At 41.4% G+C, this 20,000-nt stretch overlaps 3 protein-coding genes across 3 annotated transcripts in view; all 3 read right to left on the bottom strand.

Annotated features, from left to right (window-relative positions):
• Positions 1 to 1,069: 1,069 nt before the first annotated feature.
• LOC134182074 (dolichol-phosphate mannosyltransferase subunit 1-like) lies at positions 1,070 to 3,134 on the bottom strand. Its single transcript, XM_062649404.1, has 2 exons — positions 2,661 to 3,134; positions 1,070 to 1,417 (listed from the first exon to the last, which is right to left on the bottom strand). The coding sequence occupies exons 1-2, from the start codon at positions 3,114 to 3,116 to the stop codon at positions 1,154 to 1,156; spliced, it is 720 nt and encodes a 239-aa protein (XP_062505388.1). The 5' UTR covers positions 3,117 to 3,134; the 3' UTR covers positions 1,070 to 1,153.
• A 345-nt stretch (positions 3,135 to 3,479) lies between these two features.
• LOC134182555 (macrophage scavenger receptor types I and II-like) lies at positions 3,480 to 9,082 on the bottom strand. The gene is made up of 12 exons (XM_062649977.1): positions 9,009 to 9,082; positions 8,855 to 8,935; positions 7,034 to 7,060; positions 6,161 to 6,232; positions 6,030 to 6,095; positions 5,502 to 5,573; positions 5,377 to 5,451; positions 5,240 to 5,311; positions 5,123 to 5,176; positions 4,981 to 5,046; positions 4,498 to 4,591; positions 3,480 to 4,030 (listed from the first exon to the last, which is right to left on the bottom strand). The coding sequence occupies exons 1-12, from the start codon at positions 9,045 to 9,047 to the stop codon at positions 3,645 to 3,647; spliced, it is 1,104 nt and encodes a 367-aa protein (XP_062505961.1). The 5' UTR covers positions 9,048 to 9,082; the 3' UTR covers positions 3,480 to 3,644.
• A 628-nt stretch (positions 9,083 to 9,710) lies between these two features.
• Positions 9,711 to 20,000, bottom strand: part of LOC134181800 (uncharacterized) — a 14,703-nt gene continuing 4,413 nt past the window's right edge. The window contains exons 7-12 of the mRNA XM_062649067.1: positions 19,644 to 19,670; positions 18,388 to 18,459; positions 18,260 to 18,325; positions 17,645 to 17,790; positions 17,477 to 17,588; positions 9,711 to 10,527 (exon numbers count right to left, since the gene is read on the bottom strand). Of these exons, the coding sequence (XP_062505051.1) occupies positions 9,907 to 10,527; positions 17,477 to 17,588; positions 17,645 to 17,790; positions 18,260 to 18,325; positions 18,388 to 18,459; positions 19,644 to 19,670 (1,044 nt within the window). The 3' untranslated portion in view covers positions 9,711 to 9,906. The remainder of the gene's footprint in view (positions 10,528 to 17,476; positions 17,589 to 17,644; positions 17,791 to 18,259; positions 18,326 to 18,387; positions 18,460 to 19,643; positions 19,671 to 20,000) is intronic.

Genomic DNA, 20,000 nt, shown 5'->3' with positions numbered 1-20,000 from the left:
GGGTAAAGATTGCCTTGCACATACTGTACACAAGTTGTGCCTCACAAACACTATAGCTGTTGTGTTGACCATATGCAGACCTAGACTCCTATCCAGTCCTCCTCGCATGCGCTCCACGTGTTTTAGCACGTGCTTTTTGTTAACACTAGTGAGGAAAGCGAGGAGGACTGGGTACGAGTCTAATGCAGACCTCTCTTGTTCTTTGGAAAGACAGTGTACCAGAGGAGAGAATATCTGGTGCTAAACACAGTTATACTAAAATTAAATTTCGTTACTTATTTGTTCACGTGTTAAACAAGAGGCAAAGCGAATCGTCAAGTGGATCAGTTGTGCATCACGTGACCGGCCTGTGACTGTATTGTACACCTTGTGTTTCACACCGCGTAAAAAGCAAAAGACAACTGTAGAACTCCCTCCAAACTGTTTGTTTATAAATAAATAATTTACTTGCTATTTGTAATTTATTTATAATTACAAACAGCAAATATACTATTTATAAATTATAAACAGTAAATATATTATTTATTTACAAGCAGCAAATAAATTATTTATTTATAATTACAAACAGCAAATAAAATATTTATAAATTATAAACAGCAAATATATTATTTATTTACAAACAGCAAATAAATTATTTTATTAATTGATTACAAACAGCAAATATATTATTTATTTATAAATTATAAGCAACAAATAAATTATTTATTTACAAACAGCAAATAAATTTATTTATAAATCATGAGAGCACCAAGGCGGCTACAGTTAAAGATAAACAAATATAAAGAATTATAAATATAGATTATCTATTTATATATATATATATATATATATATATATATATATATATATATATATATATTATTATCGGATGGGTGTCTCAGATCACCTACCTGGTCTGCCACCTATAGCAGGCTATGCACTTTCAAAGATAGACACTAGCAAGTGGGAGCTAACAAATAGAGCTGACAATCACTTGATGGATAAAGCAATCACTCTCAATCAATAATTACCAAAACCTCTTTCTCCTATCAAAGTGTCCCAATCACAAAATTCGGAAACTGAAACAAGCTTGTATAACACACAACATTTACCACCGACGATCAACCAGTAAGTGTAATCACTCAGTGTACACATACAATACACAAATTAGCAATCACGTTGTAGCAAACAGAGTCAGTATTGACTTGGCGAATCCAACTATCTCAGTTCCTCCCAATTTGGAATCACCGTAGACTCGGTCTACAAATGTAATGGGCACTTCAGCAACCGTATAGTCAAGTTGACGTGCTCGGACAATCATCTCTATTTGAAAAACGTAGCCTTTTGATACGACTTTGTCAATCAGGTTAGACAGGACGTCTTTCTTGTACAATCGAAAGCTTCCGGTAAGATCAGAGGCACCTGGTCTTAACAGCACCTGCAAGTATCAACTTATTTAATTAATTAATAAATAATAAATTATGACATATATGTAACTGTAATGTTTTATTAACTTAAAACATGCACCAAGTATCATCACTCAAGTGTATCCATTCATGACCCACGATAATAGTAGTAATGTGTAGAGATGTCTGATTAGTTCAATTATTAGTTTAGTTAATTAATTAGTTTATGTAATTAATTAATAAAAGCTAATTAATTAGTTTATTTATACTTTTTTAATTAATTAGTTACCTAAATTAGTTATTCAATTAAATAGCCTATACAATTAGTTTATTTAATTATGCAGTTTAATTAATTAATCAATATATTTAATTAGCTTGCTTAATAATTAGTTTATTTATTGTTGATTTAATTAATTAGTTTATTTAGTTAATAACTTTAATTAATCAATTAGTTCATTTATAGTTCATTTAATTAATTAGTTCATTTATAGTTTATTTAATTAATCGAGACTGATCACCACAAAGATGTTTGTCTGTGTGCCTGTCTATAAGCGTGGTATCTCTAATGAACATGAATATCAATATAAAAATTTTCAGAACATCAAGATCTTGCCAAAATCTCGAATGAGTGCAAAAGTGGGCAATCAGAGTCATTACCATACACACTAAACTGATTACATGATTCAACTCAGACTAGCCCACTTTACATTGACAATTGATATACGAGTTGTGCAATCCATCATAGATATCAACAACTAGTATGTCATTTGAGCCTGACATATCAAGTACTTTTTATTACAGTCATTACATTATTGACTCATCCATGTGGAACTGTGTATCCATATTGCTACTTGAAATACTAGAAAACTGAAAGATTGAGTACATGTACTGTATAGCAGTATATGCACTCCGAGAAAGGCAGCCACAGTTTATGACACAATATGGGATTAAGATGACTATACACCTTGTTACCTTGCCAATGAATTAGTTGAATGTTCTACATGCTGTGAGCACACTGATTCGCATGCCCCCACACACGACTGTATGACTATTAACAAAGCGGATGCCCTACCCCAAATTGCAGGCAAAGACAAAGTTAACTCACACATACCCCCTCCCCCCGCCACCACCACCAAACAGTAAGAAAAATTAATATAATACTTAAAGTTAATTAAATTAAATTAATATTTAGTAGATATATATTAACTGCTTGTCATTAATTAATGTTTGCAAAATTATTAGTTTGGTGGGAGTTTAATTAGTTAATTAATGTACCTGTGTGATGTAATTGGCAACTCGAGATATCAACTTCCTCCTCAGATCCCATCCATACACACCTCCAGATCCAACATAACGCGTTCCAGACACAATATCAAAGTCTCCCTCCTTCTGCTTCTCTATAAACTGCGGAATAAACTTGGGGTGATGAGATAGATCGGCGTCCATGATGACAATGAAGTTGCCTTTAGCGTGCTTTATCCCATGAACATAAGCCGTCCCCAGACCGAGCTTACCGGCACGAGGGCGTAGCACGATCTTGTCCTCACCGTAGATTTTCTGTAGCTGTCTTGCGGCGTTCTGAGTTCCGTCTGGACTGTTGTCGTCGATTATAATGACCTCGTAGTCGTAATTAGCTTCTTCGAACGTCTTCACGATGAGGTAGACGATGAGAGGCAGATTTTCGAGTTCGTTGTACGTTGGTAGAAGTATCGAGTACTTATTGATAGACATTTTAGGTGTCCTTTCACATACGGGTATTTGGTAGAGGTGAAAAGAAAACAGGTCGGTCACGTGACATACATCTGATCGACCGACCAACCGACCGGTCTGCTAGCCAAGGCGAGGCGTAACACGTAATCACTGATTGTGGCAAATACGTGACCGGATGTTAGGCTCTTCAATTTCTCATGCTCTTCTAAATGGGTCTGACTAATTATAATTACATTCAAGCTGCACTCTAGTGCTATTGAGTCCCTTGCAACATACAGATATTCACAGTTAGCGTCAGTTATCCGGGATATCATTATAAATAATTCGTAACGATATCCCGGATAACGGACGCTAATAATTATAATGAAAATGCACGAGTTCAAATAAGGTAAAACCTTGAACTTGTTTTACTGCTAATTATGGCATCGCAGAAAGACAAACAAACAAACATACACACAAACAGACGGACAGAAGCAAACAAGCTCAGAACCTAATTTATATCAACTTATTTAATATTCTAGATGGATAAGTCAATTCGCTTTCGTGAATTCAATAATATCCAGCAATGTGTACCAAACAAAACGCACTCCCCGAAGCTAGGTTGCCAATTAACTCCGTGAAAACAGTACCATTGGAAGAGATCGGCAACCACATGTTAACAGAATTGACAGACCAAGCATTTTGCTCATAGAAATGTGTTCCGATATAGAAAGCGTATTCCTGTTGATCTTTGACAGTGTACACTTTTAGTGCTCCCATGTCGTTTTGATTCGGATTGTGTCCGGAATGTACCTCAACATGAAGGAGAACAGCATAGGCATCTTGTGGAATACTACCCGAGGTATTGTGTTTTGTTAGAGTGGGGTTGTTTGCGAGGTCGCAAGAGCCACTTGATGCCAGTATAGGTGTCCACTCTCCAACATACACCTTTGGACCTTAAGGATGTTCAATGATTTGGATTAGACTTGTAAATAATGTACAAACTACACTCGAACCTCTCTAGTCTGGACACTTTTTCTAGCGCATATCAGGTCTTGGGACTCCGAGGGTATGAACTATGGCAAGACTCCCCGTATAAACACATAAAATGGCTGGAATTCTAAGGATATAACGCGCGTTAGCTAGCTCAAATCTTCCGGACATTTTTAGGATCAGGACAGCCATACTGTCCAAATTAGGGAGGTTTGAGTGTACTACTAAATTTTAATTAATAATAAATTGTAAACTGTAGGTATTGCACTGTCTAAAACCAATCTGTTTTGCAGGTTCTAATATGATGTGATATTATATATTAAATGATATTTTATGTAATGGACGCTCACATACATATGACAATTAGTTAACAATGCAATGATTGCAGGACTTGATGCGCAATGCAAAAAAAGCAGTCTGATTACTATACCCTGTGGTCCGGGCGGTCCAATTGGTCCGGTTGGTCCGGGCGGTCCAATTGGTCCGGTTGGTCCGGGTGGTCCTGGAGATGCTTCCGCGCTTTTCTAGAACGTTAGAGTAAAGTTTACTATTTGTTCTGTATTTTATAGACCCAACAGTCTAGTTGATACAAAATTTTTAAAGTTATAAAAATAATATAAATAATATACTGACTTGGATATTTCTTACTATGCAACATTTACGACCGAGTTCTTAAATTGTTTTTGGAGTCTCCTCGCTCGCGCGCGCACAGACACACACACACACACACACACACACACACACACACACACACACACACACACACACCAACACACACATAGACACACATACACATACACACACGCATATAGATATACAACTGTTTTCACGTAGTTGCACAATATTTCACCAACCGTGCAGAGACAAATAATATAACCGACGCGCATAATTTATATATATGCGGCACGTTTACCATGGACGTTGCGTTAGCAATATCTTGTAGATCTTCTCGAAATTGAGCAACAGCTGCTGATAAATTCTAAAAACAACGAATGACGTCATAAATGATGCAACTGAAATATGTTCAAAATAAAATCCGAATTCTGGTTTAGTACAGAATTAGATGCTTGCAGTTCAGTAACGTCTTCTTGCAATTCTGACGAAACATTCTAGTAACGAATGAAGTAATACGAGAAGGATTAACTTTAAGACGCAATCAGGCAAGAACAAACCTGCAGGTGAGCGGATTGTCTGATTTGCTGCTGAAATTGATGCTCTACGTCTTCTACTTGTTGCTTCAATTGCTTTCGTAAAGACAACGAGTTACAGATATTGAGAAACGACATACATTTCTATAGTGACTACTAACTATTGAGCTCTGGTTGAGATGCATGCTGTCTCCTTGAAGTTGAATGGTGATTACTTGCAATTCACTGTTCGCGCTCTATCAACATTTCTTCAGACTTTCTTACATTGATAATGTTTCTAATTAACCTCCAAGTTGATTCTTTTTTCTCTTTCACTCTCTATTTGACTTTTTATGTCACTCACTTCAAGTTGTATCGTCTGCAATAGAAAGATCAAAGTTACTCAGAGCATAGCAGTAATGCAGTCGTATGTACCGATTTGCTGTAAAAATTAACTATTGCTAAATCTACAGGTAGATGTAAGGTCGCATTGCAAATACCAGTAAATAGGTAATCTATACGTCTAAAGGATATCGTAATGATCCTAATGAAATTCTCTATTGATTGATCACACCCTTAGCCTATTAGATGAATGAAGACTTGATGTCACGTTTATGTGATAGACTTGCAGATAGACAAGAAGTACACGACAGACCAATTTTAATTAATAAATTTTAGTCGACGCGAATGCAAGTGTTAAGTCTGCTAATTAACACACACACACACACACACACACACACACACACACACACACACACACACACACACACACACACACACACACACACACACACACACACACACGTATATAACGTATAGTAGTATCAATACTAACTGTCAAGCTTTGGTTGGAAACCTCAGTGTATTTTCCAAGCAGAGATGTCAGTTCTCGAACCTCCTCCTAGACAAAGTTTGCTTCAACATACCCTCAACCATAGCGTTTTATAAAGAAACGAGATTGTGGACCTCCAACTTAATCCTGTTTTCTTTTTCACTATTCAGGTCACTTTTCAAATCACGTACTTCCGTTTCTATCGCCTGCAACAAATAGCGTTTCAATTTATTATTATAATATATCAATAGTAAATACTACAGACTAGAACGCAAGCACCAAAGGTAATGTGAAACGCTGCAATTTTGTGTAAGCAGATGGACAAAGCGATTAGACATTTCTCAAAGTTTTATTGCAATTTTTGTTGACAGGATATTGGATATACACGCAACTGCCCACATACTACTTAACATGTATCATTTCCTTCTGAGGCCACAATAACTTAGGGATACACCCATTATCATACAACACGCAACTCTGGTCTAATACTAGACAGCAGGCCCGGCTGTAGAGGAATGATTTTAAAAGTGTTCCGGCCTAACGCACGCTAAATGGTGTGGTAAGGATAGCACCCCAAGAGAGCAGTCTTGCAGACTGCAGCAAAACGAGTTCTTGAATAAATACTTCGTTACCATCAATTACTGTAATACGTGGCTACGCAATAGCCTCCAGGCAGCCTAAATAGCATGCAATTAATTCATAATGCTTACTTTGCTTTCGTTTCAACTATAAATATATTAGTTATTTAATCACCTATATTTTCAATCGGAAGATTTGGGCAATGCCCAACTGTACAAAGTACACTTTTTGAAACGCAAAACCGGACCGACCGAGGCATGCAGTCCTATGGCCCTGAATCTAGACCTCTTGTAAAAGTTCACTACAGAAAAGAGCGGTCCATGGCCGGACCAGCTGGACCGGTTTCTACTGCCCTGTGGAGCAGTAGCATTAGGTAAGGTAGTTGGCATGCAATTAATTAATTAAGCCATACACGGTCTTTCACTTACATTCACTTTGTCTTGCAATTCAGAAACCTAAAACAACCGTGAACGAAATCTAGTGCCTACAATGCAATTAATGTAACATACACTACATTATACAGTGTTCTCGCCTGGACTTTCTCTAACTTGCAAACGAATTAGGTTATGACGTTTTAGTGAAATTATTATAAAAATGACGTCACTTTAGATTGCAACCTTTTTACAAGTCTCTAGGATGCCCAACCAACCAGCCTATATGTCACGCATATACTATGACCACTTACTGAACACTGCCCTTACTATACTTGCAGATCCTTTCTAGGCACCCACCACCTAAACAATAGTCGTTTGCACTCTACTTACATTGTATACGCAAAGATTCAAGAGTTTTATGTTTGTGGAAGCGTCAAAGTATTGGAGTCGGCGTAGGACACAAGAAAATGGCTGCACTGTGTATGGGCACACAAAGCTTGACAAGAAATTGGTGAAGCGTCAGACTGAGAGCTAAAAATGGTCATGGAGCAGCTCGTTCTACCGTTTCTAAACACGCTTGCCGTGATACATGCTCACTACTCACTGCCCTCTAGTATTAGGCCAACAGCACGTGTAAAACCACGTGGTTCTATGTACACGTGCAGCTAGCGCACGTACTGTAGTGTAGCAGCCTAGCGCGAGGACTGGGCAGGAGTCTAGAAGCCTCGCGTAGCCAATGATGAAAGGCAGCTACTACAGCACTGTAGCAGCATTTTAACAACTAGCCGCTATTGAGGCAATGCTTGCTGCGTCTGTAACGCCCACGGGGTTTACAGTGGCTGGCGAGCGCACGTCAATCCGCATACTCGGCTAGTTGAACAAACAAACTCCGGCGCATCTCGTTGGAGGCAGTCCAGGCGAAATCCGACTCGACCGGCGTCGTGTCGATCGGCGCGTTACAGACGGCCATCCAACCATCCAGACAGACGGAAGCGTGGGTTGGCGTACTAAAGTCTAGGATGCGCCTTGTAACATCTAAATCAACAACTACTATGTAAGGCTGCGGTGGGACCAAAAATTCGTTTAGCATTCCTTTTCGAGTGTACATTGCGTGTCATTTATCAAACACGTAATGAACTGTTTACACTGATCTTCCAGTATGTTGTTGGGTAGATTGCTCGCTTTGGGAGATGTGTTTCATCGTTTAGCTTGCATCTAGTTAGTTCAGAATGCGCCGTCGTTTCCAGTGTTGACTAAAGTCCGTTCAAAGAATGGAGAGCCCGTGGGAAAATTCCCGTATCTCGGCAAGTACGCCGCCTACTCCGTTGAACGTATCATTCGAGAGCACGTGTGACTAGGTGGAGTCAGATCTCTGGACAGATGAATTCTATTGATCATGGGTTAGTAGATACAGCATGCTTCCGAAAAGACACTCCTCCCATGATTACCGACAAAGAATACCGCCAGTAAATGACAACAACGAGACTAATTGTATGTATTAATAAAGTTAATCATTGTTGTCATTCTCGTCGTCTCCTAGGAGGATCTCTTCACTGTCTGAAGAGTTCTCCACACCTACTAATCTTTCTACCGCTTGTTCTACCACGCCGTCTGACGTTCTGTAATGGCTTTCCACTTTCTGGATGACGTGTCCGACACACTTCTTCCATTCACCAGACGTATGACAACGGGTAGGGTCTGAGTACGCGAGACTAAGTCTAGTGTACCCTGCTTTTGGAATCTCAATACGCCCGGCATATCATGGAGGTGTCACCGGCCAAGGGTGCAATTCTTTCTTCTCAACCAGCACAATTACCAACATTACCACTCCGGCGAGAACACTGACACTGTAGTGTAGCTAAAATTGCTTGTTACCGCTCGAAACAGAATGGTTGTAAGGCAGGTCTCGTTATCTGCTTTCGTGTTTTTGAGAACGAGCAGCACTCCTGCCAGCAGCTACAACAACAATTGAAGAAACACGATAGCAATAGCTAAACATGCACATCTAGGTGTATTCCAGTTTACTTACTCCCACAAACAAAGGAAAGAGGTAACGACGATCCAACATTTCTCGCCTCTAGACGTAACAGCGCAGGGATGCAGAAAGCCGGTACTGTATGTATATAACTAAAAATTTTAGTAGCGTGCACGCTCGTGTGGTAAAATAACGCGCGTTAAACACACATCCTGATATCAGGCTCTAAATATCCGAAGTTATCTGTCAATTAACGAAAATATTCAAGAGTTGTAATTTATATATCAAATGATTATTAATACAATTTTAGTCAACAAAATTCTAACCGAGAGTTTTAGCTACGAAATCTACGGCTTTGGCAGCTCCTAGCTGCAAGGCTCTTCTTCACTCTGACTTCAAATATCACGCAATTTCGTGCAAGGGTGCCACTTCTGCACTTTTCAGACGTACAGCCTTACAATACAACGGTATCCAGTAAATGCAATAGTAAACGCATGCACTCTTTTAGCGCGCGTTAGGCCCACCAACTTTGCTACACCTAATTAATTAAGTCTCTTTTCAAAATCTTAAATCTCATAAATTTATAAATAAATAACTTTTAATGTAGTTAACTGAAAACAATAATTATTAATTGAATGTAAAGTACCATACCATGTAGTATGCTGATACCTACTATACACCTTAATCAGCAAGTACTGAGGTAGTTAGAACATTGCAACCTATAATGGTAGGAACAGTTGTACAAGCAGCTTCCAGTGCTATGACCACAGCACAGCGATGCCTACTGATACAGTCTAGCTCTCTTGTATTTCTTAATTAAATTTAATTAGTACTTGCGCATGCGTATACAGATGCTATGTAAACAACAACACTATGTATACACGCCCTCACTTACACTACAACAAAAAACACACGCACTGACACATCGTCTTCACCAAAAATTCCGATTTCATTACTGCACGTATATGAAGGCAGTCTGTAGAAAGACTCCGTGATTTGGTCTGTCTCGGTAATGCAGATTGTTTGTTGACGTTCCAACGCTGTCACAACCGTAGTTGTCAAAGCAGCTGCTCACTCCAATACCAAGAGCATAGTCATCCATCCCGCACACGTCCGAGCTCGCCGTAAAGTCACCAATGCATCCGATGCGACAAATTGTGCGACCCATGCATTTGCCCAGATTCAGTCCGCACCATTGAGCTCTGGCCGGGAAGCGATAAACAGAAGAAGAGAGATTAAACGCAGCTCTAAGTGTCCGAAAAGTGTAATTCTCAGTAACCGCCACGCGAAATCTCTTGGCAAACAGTTGAGAAAGTGGGATTCCTAGATTATGGGTAAACACAGCACAATCGGTGTGTGGTCCGTCGTAGCACACTTTCAGTTTTTGTCCGTTGATATTTAGCCATCCTTTGTTTTTCATCGAACTCATTGCACTAACGTTGTCGGCTGTATCCGGCGCAATGAGAACGTTGTTAGACCAGGATTGACTAGCCGGAGCCCACTCTGTAGTCTGTCCTTGTGCTCGAGCGACGAGCGTCCAACCTCCACCATCTGAACTCATATCACAATATGTCTGCAAACACAAATAATTACCACACAATATAATTTGTAACAAGTTATGACTAATTCAGATATACGAGTATAACTCATGGACCCTGTAGTGTATACACCCTTATATGACACGTACGCACTGATTCAGACCCGGAAGATCTATTACTCACGGAAAGCTGAATGCAGACTACGCGGACTAACACAGACTAACTAAAGATGTATCGTCTCACAACATATAGGTAGCTAATCTAATTAGTATACTATACTCCTCCCTCTTTACGATTGTCTGTACCGTGCAGGTAGTTTTGTGTTTCACGAAGGGGGTATCGCCTCTCTTCACTAACTGTTGTAGACGGTGGTATCTCGTGAGATTGTTGGGACATCGGTGTAGTCTCAATGATGTTTTATCGTGCACTGTTATTATTTGGAGAGGATCCTGATGATGTAATTGCGGATATACTTGTAGTACTAGATTGATCTTGACCTTTTGACTTGCTGTTGACATTGTCTTGACTCATTGTGGGTACAGATATATCTCCTGTAGGTTCTGTACTCTGAAAAACTTCTTACATCATGCTCTCTTCACTGGTCAATATGGACATACTCTGTTCCTTCTTCAACACTTACAAGATAGGTTGAAGGCCCTAAACGTTGGATGATAACCCCACATAGCCATTTCTCTCTGCTATCTTGTCTTGGATTTGCAACACTGACTGTCCTTCCCGGCTCTAGCTGTCGAACACGGCTGGATGCAGTGTCACATTGTTGACTCTGAGCCTCTCTCAGTTCACTGTTAGCTTCAGGACGTAATAATGATAACCTTGTTCTCGGATTTCGCTTCAACATCAATTCGGCTGGTACTTTGCCAGTCGTGCTGTTTGGTGTTGTCCTGTAGTGTAATATAAAGATTGATACCTGGTGACTCACGGACCTACCAGCTGACATTGTTTTTAGAGAGCGACTTCTTAAACTCTTGCACCACTCTCTCAACCTGTCCCTTTGAGGCTGGATGGTAAGGACGAGTTCATTGATGTTATATTCCATTCGCTGACATAAAGTCCTTAAACTCGTGTAAAGTAAATTGTGGACCGTTGTCCGTTACAAAACGTAGAGGCAGTCCATGATACCTAAAAGTACGTCTCATGGCATCTATCGTTTGTGCTGTGATTGCAAGAGTACCTAGCTCATGTACTTCAGGCCATCTGCTGAATGAATCCACAATAAGTAGGTACATCTTCCCTGCAACTTCACAAAAGTCGGGGGTGTACTCTCTCCCATGACTTCTGAGGATAAATCCAAGGGCGTGGAGGATCAATCCGAGCCGGTTTGGTTTGCTTCGCTGACTTTGACAACCTTCTCACTGCTTCTCTACTTCTTCAATCTCATTTTCTAGGCTTTGGCCACCATACATAGCTGCGGGCCAATGATTTCAGTCGACTCATTCCTAAGTGTCCTTCGTGTAACTCAGACAGAATCAACGATCTCAACTTGCTTGGAATGATGACACGGTTTGCCCACAGTAAGCAACCGTTCTCAATCGAAAGCTCGCTCGCTTGTCTCGTCTCCTGTATAATGCTTTATAACTGGATCGCCATTGTGTTCCAACCACATTTGTATATTGATAAACTCTCCGTACGATTTGATCTCTCTGCGTTTCTTGTGTCATCTCTGCTGCACTGACCGGTAATGCCTCACAATAATCCACATATAACGTTTGTTCACTTTGGTCCATGACTTCTACTGGAATTGGCAATCTGGATAGCAAACCAGCTTCCTTATTGTTAATGCCTGGCTTATACTAGATTTCATAATCATATGCACTCAAAATCAGAGCCAAGCGCTGCAAACGTGCGGCTGCCAAGGTTGGGACTCCAACATGTGGTCCTACAATCCGTAGTAATGGACGATAGGCAGTCACTAAAGTTAACTGCCTCCTCACTAAATATTTGTGAAACTGTCGCACCTTAAAGATAAGAGAAAGTGCCTCTTTCTCCAGCTGTGCATATTTTCTTTCCGCTTGAGACGGAGTTCTAGACGCGACAGCTATTTTTCTTTCGGTTCCATCTGCCATGACATGTGATAGGCAAGCTCCAACTCCTGCTGGCAATGCATCGCAGCATCGAATTACAGGCTTCTTTAAGTCGTAGTGTACTAAGAATGAGACTGCAACAACTTCTGTTTCGCTTCAAAAAATGCTTTCATCTGCTTTGTTCCCCAAGACCACTGTCTCTGTTTCTGCAACAACTCATACAATGGTTCCAATGCTAAACTCGGATTAGGCAAGAACTTCCTATAGTAACTGAGAAGACCCAATGCCTTTAATTTAGTAACATTGGTCGGTAGTGGTGCATCTCTAATTGCAGCTACCTTGCTCTCTGACGGTTGAATGCCTCTGCTACTGATAACATCGCCTAAGTATTCAACTGGTGACTTGTTGAATTCACATTTCTCTCGTTTGAGCTTTAGACTAGCTTTGCTCAATTTCTGCAAAACTGCCATGAGTCTCTCATCATGTTGTGACTCATTCTCTCCTACGACTAAGATATCATTCATGTAACATTCTGTTTCGGCAACTCCTACCAAGATCTTCTCCATTTCTCTCTGCCAGATGCTGGGTGCTGTGCTGAAACCAAACGTCATTCGATTGTAAGTGAATAGCCTCTTACTGGTATTAACGGTCAGATATTCTTGGCTGTCCAGCTCCACTTGCAACTGTATCCAGCCTTGAGAATATAGCTCCTCTCGCTAGTGTGGCAAACAGATCTTCCGAATTAGGCATAGGGTATGGATTGCTCTCTAAATAAGGATTAATTGCAACCTTGTAATCTCCATACAGACGCACAGTCCTATCTGCCTTCCGGACCACTACTGTGGGCGCTGTCCACTGACTGCTTTCAACAGGTCTCAGTATGCCTTCAATTTGCAACCGAGATAGCTCGCTGTCCACTTTCTCCTGTAACGTGTACGGGATCGAACGGGGTCTATAGTACTCCGGTTGAGCTCCACCTTGCAGTGTAATTCTCACTTGACTTCCTTCCAAGGTACTGACTCCTGGACCGAATAGTGCAGAAAACCGCTCAACTAGATTAAGACGCTTCTCTCCCTGGACTGAAACAATGAGCTCCATGCAATCCATGTGAATCACCTGCAACCAGCTCCTTCCCAAAATTGCAGGTTTGTTGCTAAATCCAACAACTATTTTTATCACAGCTAATTGATTGCCATACCTCACTGGAACATTCGCCTCTCCTCGTACTTCTAACGACTCGCCACTGCACGTTTGCAGACTCACGAAATTCGGTGAAAACTGCACATGACTCAATGCGCTCTGTTAGACTTCTGCTGGAATCACTGTTACCGTCGCTCCCGTACCCATCTCTATATCGCTGTCACTTCCCGCTACGTTCATTGCTACGTTCACTCCGCCTTTGCTTGTAAGCTAAAACAATACACCCACTTCCCCTTGATCTATCTGATGAGTATTGCGTGGTTTTCCCTTCTGCTGAGAAGGCGTGGCTGACGGCGCGGCTGCTGCCTTTGTGATATCGTCTCTCCTTTTCTTGCGGCACATTCTGGCAATGTGACCTACTCCTTTGCAGTAATGGCAGGATTGGGGTTTCAACTTGCAGTTCGCTGGATGATGACCAGTACTGTACCTCCGATAAGATAACATTCCTTGAGGTCTTGTGAGGCTACTTTCTCAGAAAAGAACTATCTGTCGCTTCCTTTCTCACGGCATGTGTTGCGATTGCTGCATAAATAGCCTCCTTGGCGCAGGACCACGACAATAACAAACGCGTCTCCTGAGTCGCTGTCTCGAAGGCTTGAGCCATCTCTACAGCCTTTGCGAGGGTTATCTGCTAGTATCTTTTGCTGCAACGCCTCCGAAAACAGACCGTAGACGAGCTGATTGTGGAGAGCTGTACTCAAAGAATCACCAAACTAATAATCCTTTGCTAGCCTGCGCAATTCTGACAGGTACACTGCAATCGCCTCTCCATCCCTCTGTTGTCGCTTGTAAAAACGATAGCGCTCTGCAATCACGAGTATGCGTGATTGATAATGCTTCTGTAGTGCGTCGAGCACTTCATCCAGACTCAGCTCTTGCGGCTTTTGCGGACGGACTACCCTAAGGTTTTCAACAAATTGTAAGTTGCAGCTCCGATACACGTAAGAAAAACGGCCTTGCACTTGCCTCCGTCTGTCGAAATGTCATTTGCTACACCGTAGAGTAGAAACCTCTCTTTGTAGTCTTCAACACTGTCGACTCCTGGTCGAAAAGCGCTAATCTTCCCGTGTCTACACATTGCCATATCCTCGTCACCAATTGTCTTAGTATATGCACGCCTATAGATGGCACGCACGCACTAATTCAAGATATTAGCGGCGCATCCAGAGTGCAAGGTTTGGGGGCACACTGGAAAAGTTTCTCAAATCTGTATTTCTACTCTTAATTTAACCGTTTATACCTTTTCACTTGTTAAGCTTGATTCTTCTGCTGTTCTTTTTTGTCTACTGCGGCAGACCTGTCTATAGCTGCTTCCAAGTCTATCTTACTAGACATATCCCTTTCTATGGCCAGAAGCACTATGCTATCTATCTTGTCTCATGCCAGCCCTACCTTAGCCTAGGGTAGGTCTTCAGTCTTTTCAAACATAAAAACGAACGTTCACATGACGCGGAAGAGTGTCAACACAATTTGTAAGACTTTGAGCAGGTCTACGAAAGCCTCCTTCACTGGCAAAAGATGGCATTTTACGTCAGAGAGAGATTTTACTCCCTGTTTGCTTTTTAGATAACGTGCTGTAGTCTCCGCCTCAAATGATACCATTTCATTTCTGTCAACGTGGTCACTTCCTGGTTGCTACTGTATGTGTTCACCAAAGCAAAGCACAATACACATGAAATGATTACCCAAACACAGAAAGACGACTCATCTTGTTTCGATGACGTCATGCAGCTCCAAGCCCTTCCAGACATCGCTCACTCTGGACTGTCTGCGGTCGCTTTAGACGTCAAAAAACAGCAAACAGCACCGAGTACGTTTGCATCCATCCAGTACGTTCGCATTCAGTCTCCGTTGTGACACGAGCGCACAACGCTAGATCGTACGACGTCGATCATGGCTGCATGAAGTCGAAGCCTGTCGACGTCAACGTTCCCGCGGCCGCGTTTAATCGCTGCTGTAAACATGCAGATTTCACAAACAGCAACGACTCTAGCTGTAGTTCGAGTTGTTCTCTACGAAACAAGAGAAGCTAATGAGATAGGATTGCACTGCGTGCATACCAGTCTCATCTTTAGTGAAGCGTTTAAGAAACAAAATCTGGTCTTTAGATAGCCGATTTCTGGCTACGCGGCACACAGCGACATCAAAGGCCGTTCACCAGACCCATTTCGCCGTGGAGGACGCGGCGGGGGGTCTGGCTACGCGAGACTAGCAGATTTTGTGTAGTGGTTGTGTCCACATGTGGCCAAGTAAGGGAGCATTTCTGAAGCAGTTTGGAGATACAATTCCCAGTTGCCAGTATACACTCTGCCCAGATATACTTGCGAAGTATATCAACCATATGCATGTACTGCAACCAAAGTGTAGCAGTCTTAGATGGCTTCAGGAATTTGGTTTCTCTCTGAAGAGCATCACCGATTCTGGTTATCACACCAGACTGGCAAACTTGATCTGCAGACATTGAACCTTGCATCACTTTCTCATAGAGAACAGTAGCTTCATCCAGGTCTGTATGTCTAGCAGACTTCTCGTGTGATGAAGATGTAACTTCTAACAACTCTTCTGTTTCCACATTCCTGGTCATCTCAATTTCCGGGTAAAGGCACATTAGATGTTTTAGCCAGCACCAAGGCACTGAGAACTGCATCAACAATAAGATACAATATAACACAGTCTTCAGACACCACTAACGCGTCCAATGCCACGTTGACAAATCTAAAATTCCCGGGTATACGGGACCTTGACACCGGCTACTAGCCGTAATTTCGGACATGGTCTGAAAAAGTGAGTAACGGAGAAGCCAAAACAGTAGACTGTTTCAGAGAGATAATTGTAACCTTGCCAGAGCGGTTACTACATGAGAACAACGACGATAGTCTGGAAACGACGGCATTTTCGATCACGTTCTAGCCTAATCGCCGACGGAGAAGCCTTGAACAAGTCTCGAGTGAAGTATTTGTTCTCACTATAGTGTTTCTACTGTACCCAATGCGATATCCGTGTTTCAGAAGAACTGTAAGTTATACAAAGAGATAGTTTTGGAGGTCACGTGATTTGAATGCTACCAGAGGTGATACGCTCACTTCCCCTCAAAGAATTTACTAAGACTTTTAGTATGTTATAGAGCACACTTTTCTGTGTAGGAAACAGTTGAGAGAGTTTGTGTTGCAATTAGTTTAAGGTCAAATCATAAAATGCCTGTACTAACCCGCCACTGCGTAAGTAATTAAAACAGGCAGTAAAAATCACTGATACAATGAAAGCAATATAATGCTAATTCCTCGCCTGCTACTCTCCTGCCTATTAGTTCCACACCAGCTAGACTGTAATTATTGTTTGCTCACTAAACGTTTACTGTAACTGTGTTCCTGTGTAGTGTTGTCGTGCGTCATTGCAACACATAATAATTGGCGGCGTCCGCTAATAATTGGCGGCGTCCGCTAATAATTGGCGGCATCCGCTCTCGTGACAATTTAGCACATGCAGAATCCTTAGCCTTGCGTACAGGCCAGGTGCACAAGACTGGCTGTGCTATTGGAATATATATATATATATATATATATATATATATATATATATGTGCAATAAACCGTTATCTAAAATGCCTCATATTCTAATTTTTAAATTTAAAATTTTAATTATATATATATATATATATATATATATATATATATATATATATATATATATATATATATATATATATATATATATATATGTTAACCCTTGCGCGCCACATTACCTTGTAAGGTGTTCCTCCCGCTCCGTCGTTCAGTAAGTAAGACTGAGTGTACTGGCTTCCGTTGAGGCCACTGTCATACAGTTCTTTACAACTGCTTGGAGGGTCTGCGACACTGAAAACAGCCAAATAAAATCTTTTATCTGTGTATACATAGAAACATGGGTATACTTCACAAATTTCCAGCTTGAGCCACCACACAGGATAATATACGGGTTATCTACACTCAATTGCAGGTATACTTGGCCTGTGTTCTGAGTACTGCAATTTTCGTTTTCGGATTCAGTAGCTATCTTGGAGATTTCGTTTTGTTTCGACTAACAGAGTTGGAGAAAATGTTAGATATTAATTGTGTAACATGAACACATGAGAAGTGCAATGCTTGGGGACACATTCTCGCGTAGTCAGACCCTTTTTGCCGCGCCATTTTCTCGCCCGGAAGTATGACGTGACAGAAAGTGTTTGGCTACTCGAGACTAGGAGACACACACGTAATATAAACAACATTGAAGTATATGTAACACTTATAACTATCAACAAGCAACACATGCGTACAAACAAAAATAAATAAACAAACAAACAAAAAAGCACGCAGCCACGCACTCATGCACACACGCGTTGGTAAAAATTAACACACTCGAGTCATTCTCTCCTCGCCTTCGTCATTCCCCGGATTGTCAATCCTCGCCAGAGTGACAATCCGGGGAACGGCGGGGTGGGGAAAGACTGGCTAGAGTCTAGTTGGTCAAACGCGTGCATGTAACGTCTTGTATTATAAATATTAACTGTTGCGCTTGGGTTGGAAGGTGTCGTGTCTTGTGTAAGCTGATTGGCCAAGTAATGCACATATCCCTACACACAGTTTACTCTACACAATCTTAGCATCAACAAAGTTACGTTCTAAGGCTGCAAACCTCCAGATTCATCCTATTGTCTTTTTCATTCTTCAATTCACGCGTCAAATCAAGGACAGTTTGTTCTGTTTTCTGTAATAAAAAGCAATTCTATCTACAGAGCTGAACAATTAATTAAGGGGCTGTGCATCCATGGGAAATTTTTAAAGGCAGAGAAGACAAGAACGCAACTACACCTAAAATTGTTGATAAATTTCTAGCAGTTTACAAGAATACAGAGCAGTATGCAGGCAAGACTTACATAGGAAATCTCCTGCAAAACTATTGTTGTCAACAAATGATTTGGTTGCATCTTACCTAGGATTCCATTGTTTCTTGGATTTACTGTTAATACCACACAAACACGTTGATGTATGGAGAATACCAAGCGCTGTAGCGTACTGACAGATCTCGGGAAACGGCATACAGATGACAGCGCATTCATTGCGTTCAAAACCTAGTCTCGCGTAGCCAGACCCTTTCTGCCGTGTGGGGTTGCACTGCGTGTAGCCAGACCCTTCCCGCCTACATCCTTGCAGAGTCCTCTTTCAACGAGATTATCATGTGTTAATTTGTTCGACAACTTGAGACTAAAGTAATGTCTATGGTATGTCTATATATTCTATTGTTGTTAATTAAGAGACTCAGATGGTACTCAGTCCTCTATCAGGATTGTAAACCGGACAGCCACTGATTGAACCATGCATACCATGCAGTGCATGCATGGTCAGGAATCGGGATGTCCCGCTTCAAAATGTCCTGCATGCCAGGGGCGTACGCAGGATTTCTCTAGAGGGGGTTCGTAACTAAGTTGCCGAAAAGTTAAGTGCTGTACTACTTTATAGATTTATATTATTTTTTACAGATAATTTCAATGTATCCAAAATCGGGAGTCTCGTTGTGTCTTCTGCTGTCCCCATATGTAATGGTGCTGTGTAGTTGCGCTCATGCGGCATTGCCTAATTCGAATTCCGCCATTACCTACCGCCTAGAGGGGGTTCGTCCGAACCCCCTCGAACCCCCTCTGCGTACGCCCCTGCATGCATGTTAATTAACCGACAGGTTATTAATCCAGATAGCTAGGCGCCTTATATCCGCGCTGCTACAAGTAGACTTCACATCGAGTGATGACATTTTTTCCACCATCAAAGGCGGAAGGTCTGGAGACATTTAGAGGCAAAATGGAAACAATTGGAGAACCCAACACCTTTTCCAAAAAGTCTCTATAGATGCAATCCAATTCGTTCAATGACACAGGCTGACATTCAGGCACTTACCTCCACTTTAGCTTGCAATTCAGAAACCTAGAAAAACGAGTTGCATATAGTCCAGCGCCCACACACATTTCTACCATTAGCATTAGTAGTACACACACACACACACACACACACACACACACACACACACACACACACACACACACACACACACACACACACACACACACAGACACACACACAGACACACACAGACACACACACACACACACACACACACACACACACACAGACACACAGACACACAGACACACAGACACACACACACACAAACACACACACACACACACACACACACACACACACACACACACACCCACACACACACACACACACACACACACACACACACACACA

Source organism: Corticium candelabrum, chromosome 7 (assembly GCF_963422355.1).
Source record: "Corticium candelabrum chromosome 7, ooCorCand1.1, whole genome shotgun sequence".
Classification (NCBI taxonomy): Eukaryota; Metazoa; Porifera; class Homoscleromorpha; order Homosclerophorida; family Plakinidae; genus Corticium; species Corticium candelabrum.
Note: the sequence above shows the minus strand (reverse complement) of the source record. Positions and strands in the feature narration are given on the sequence as shown.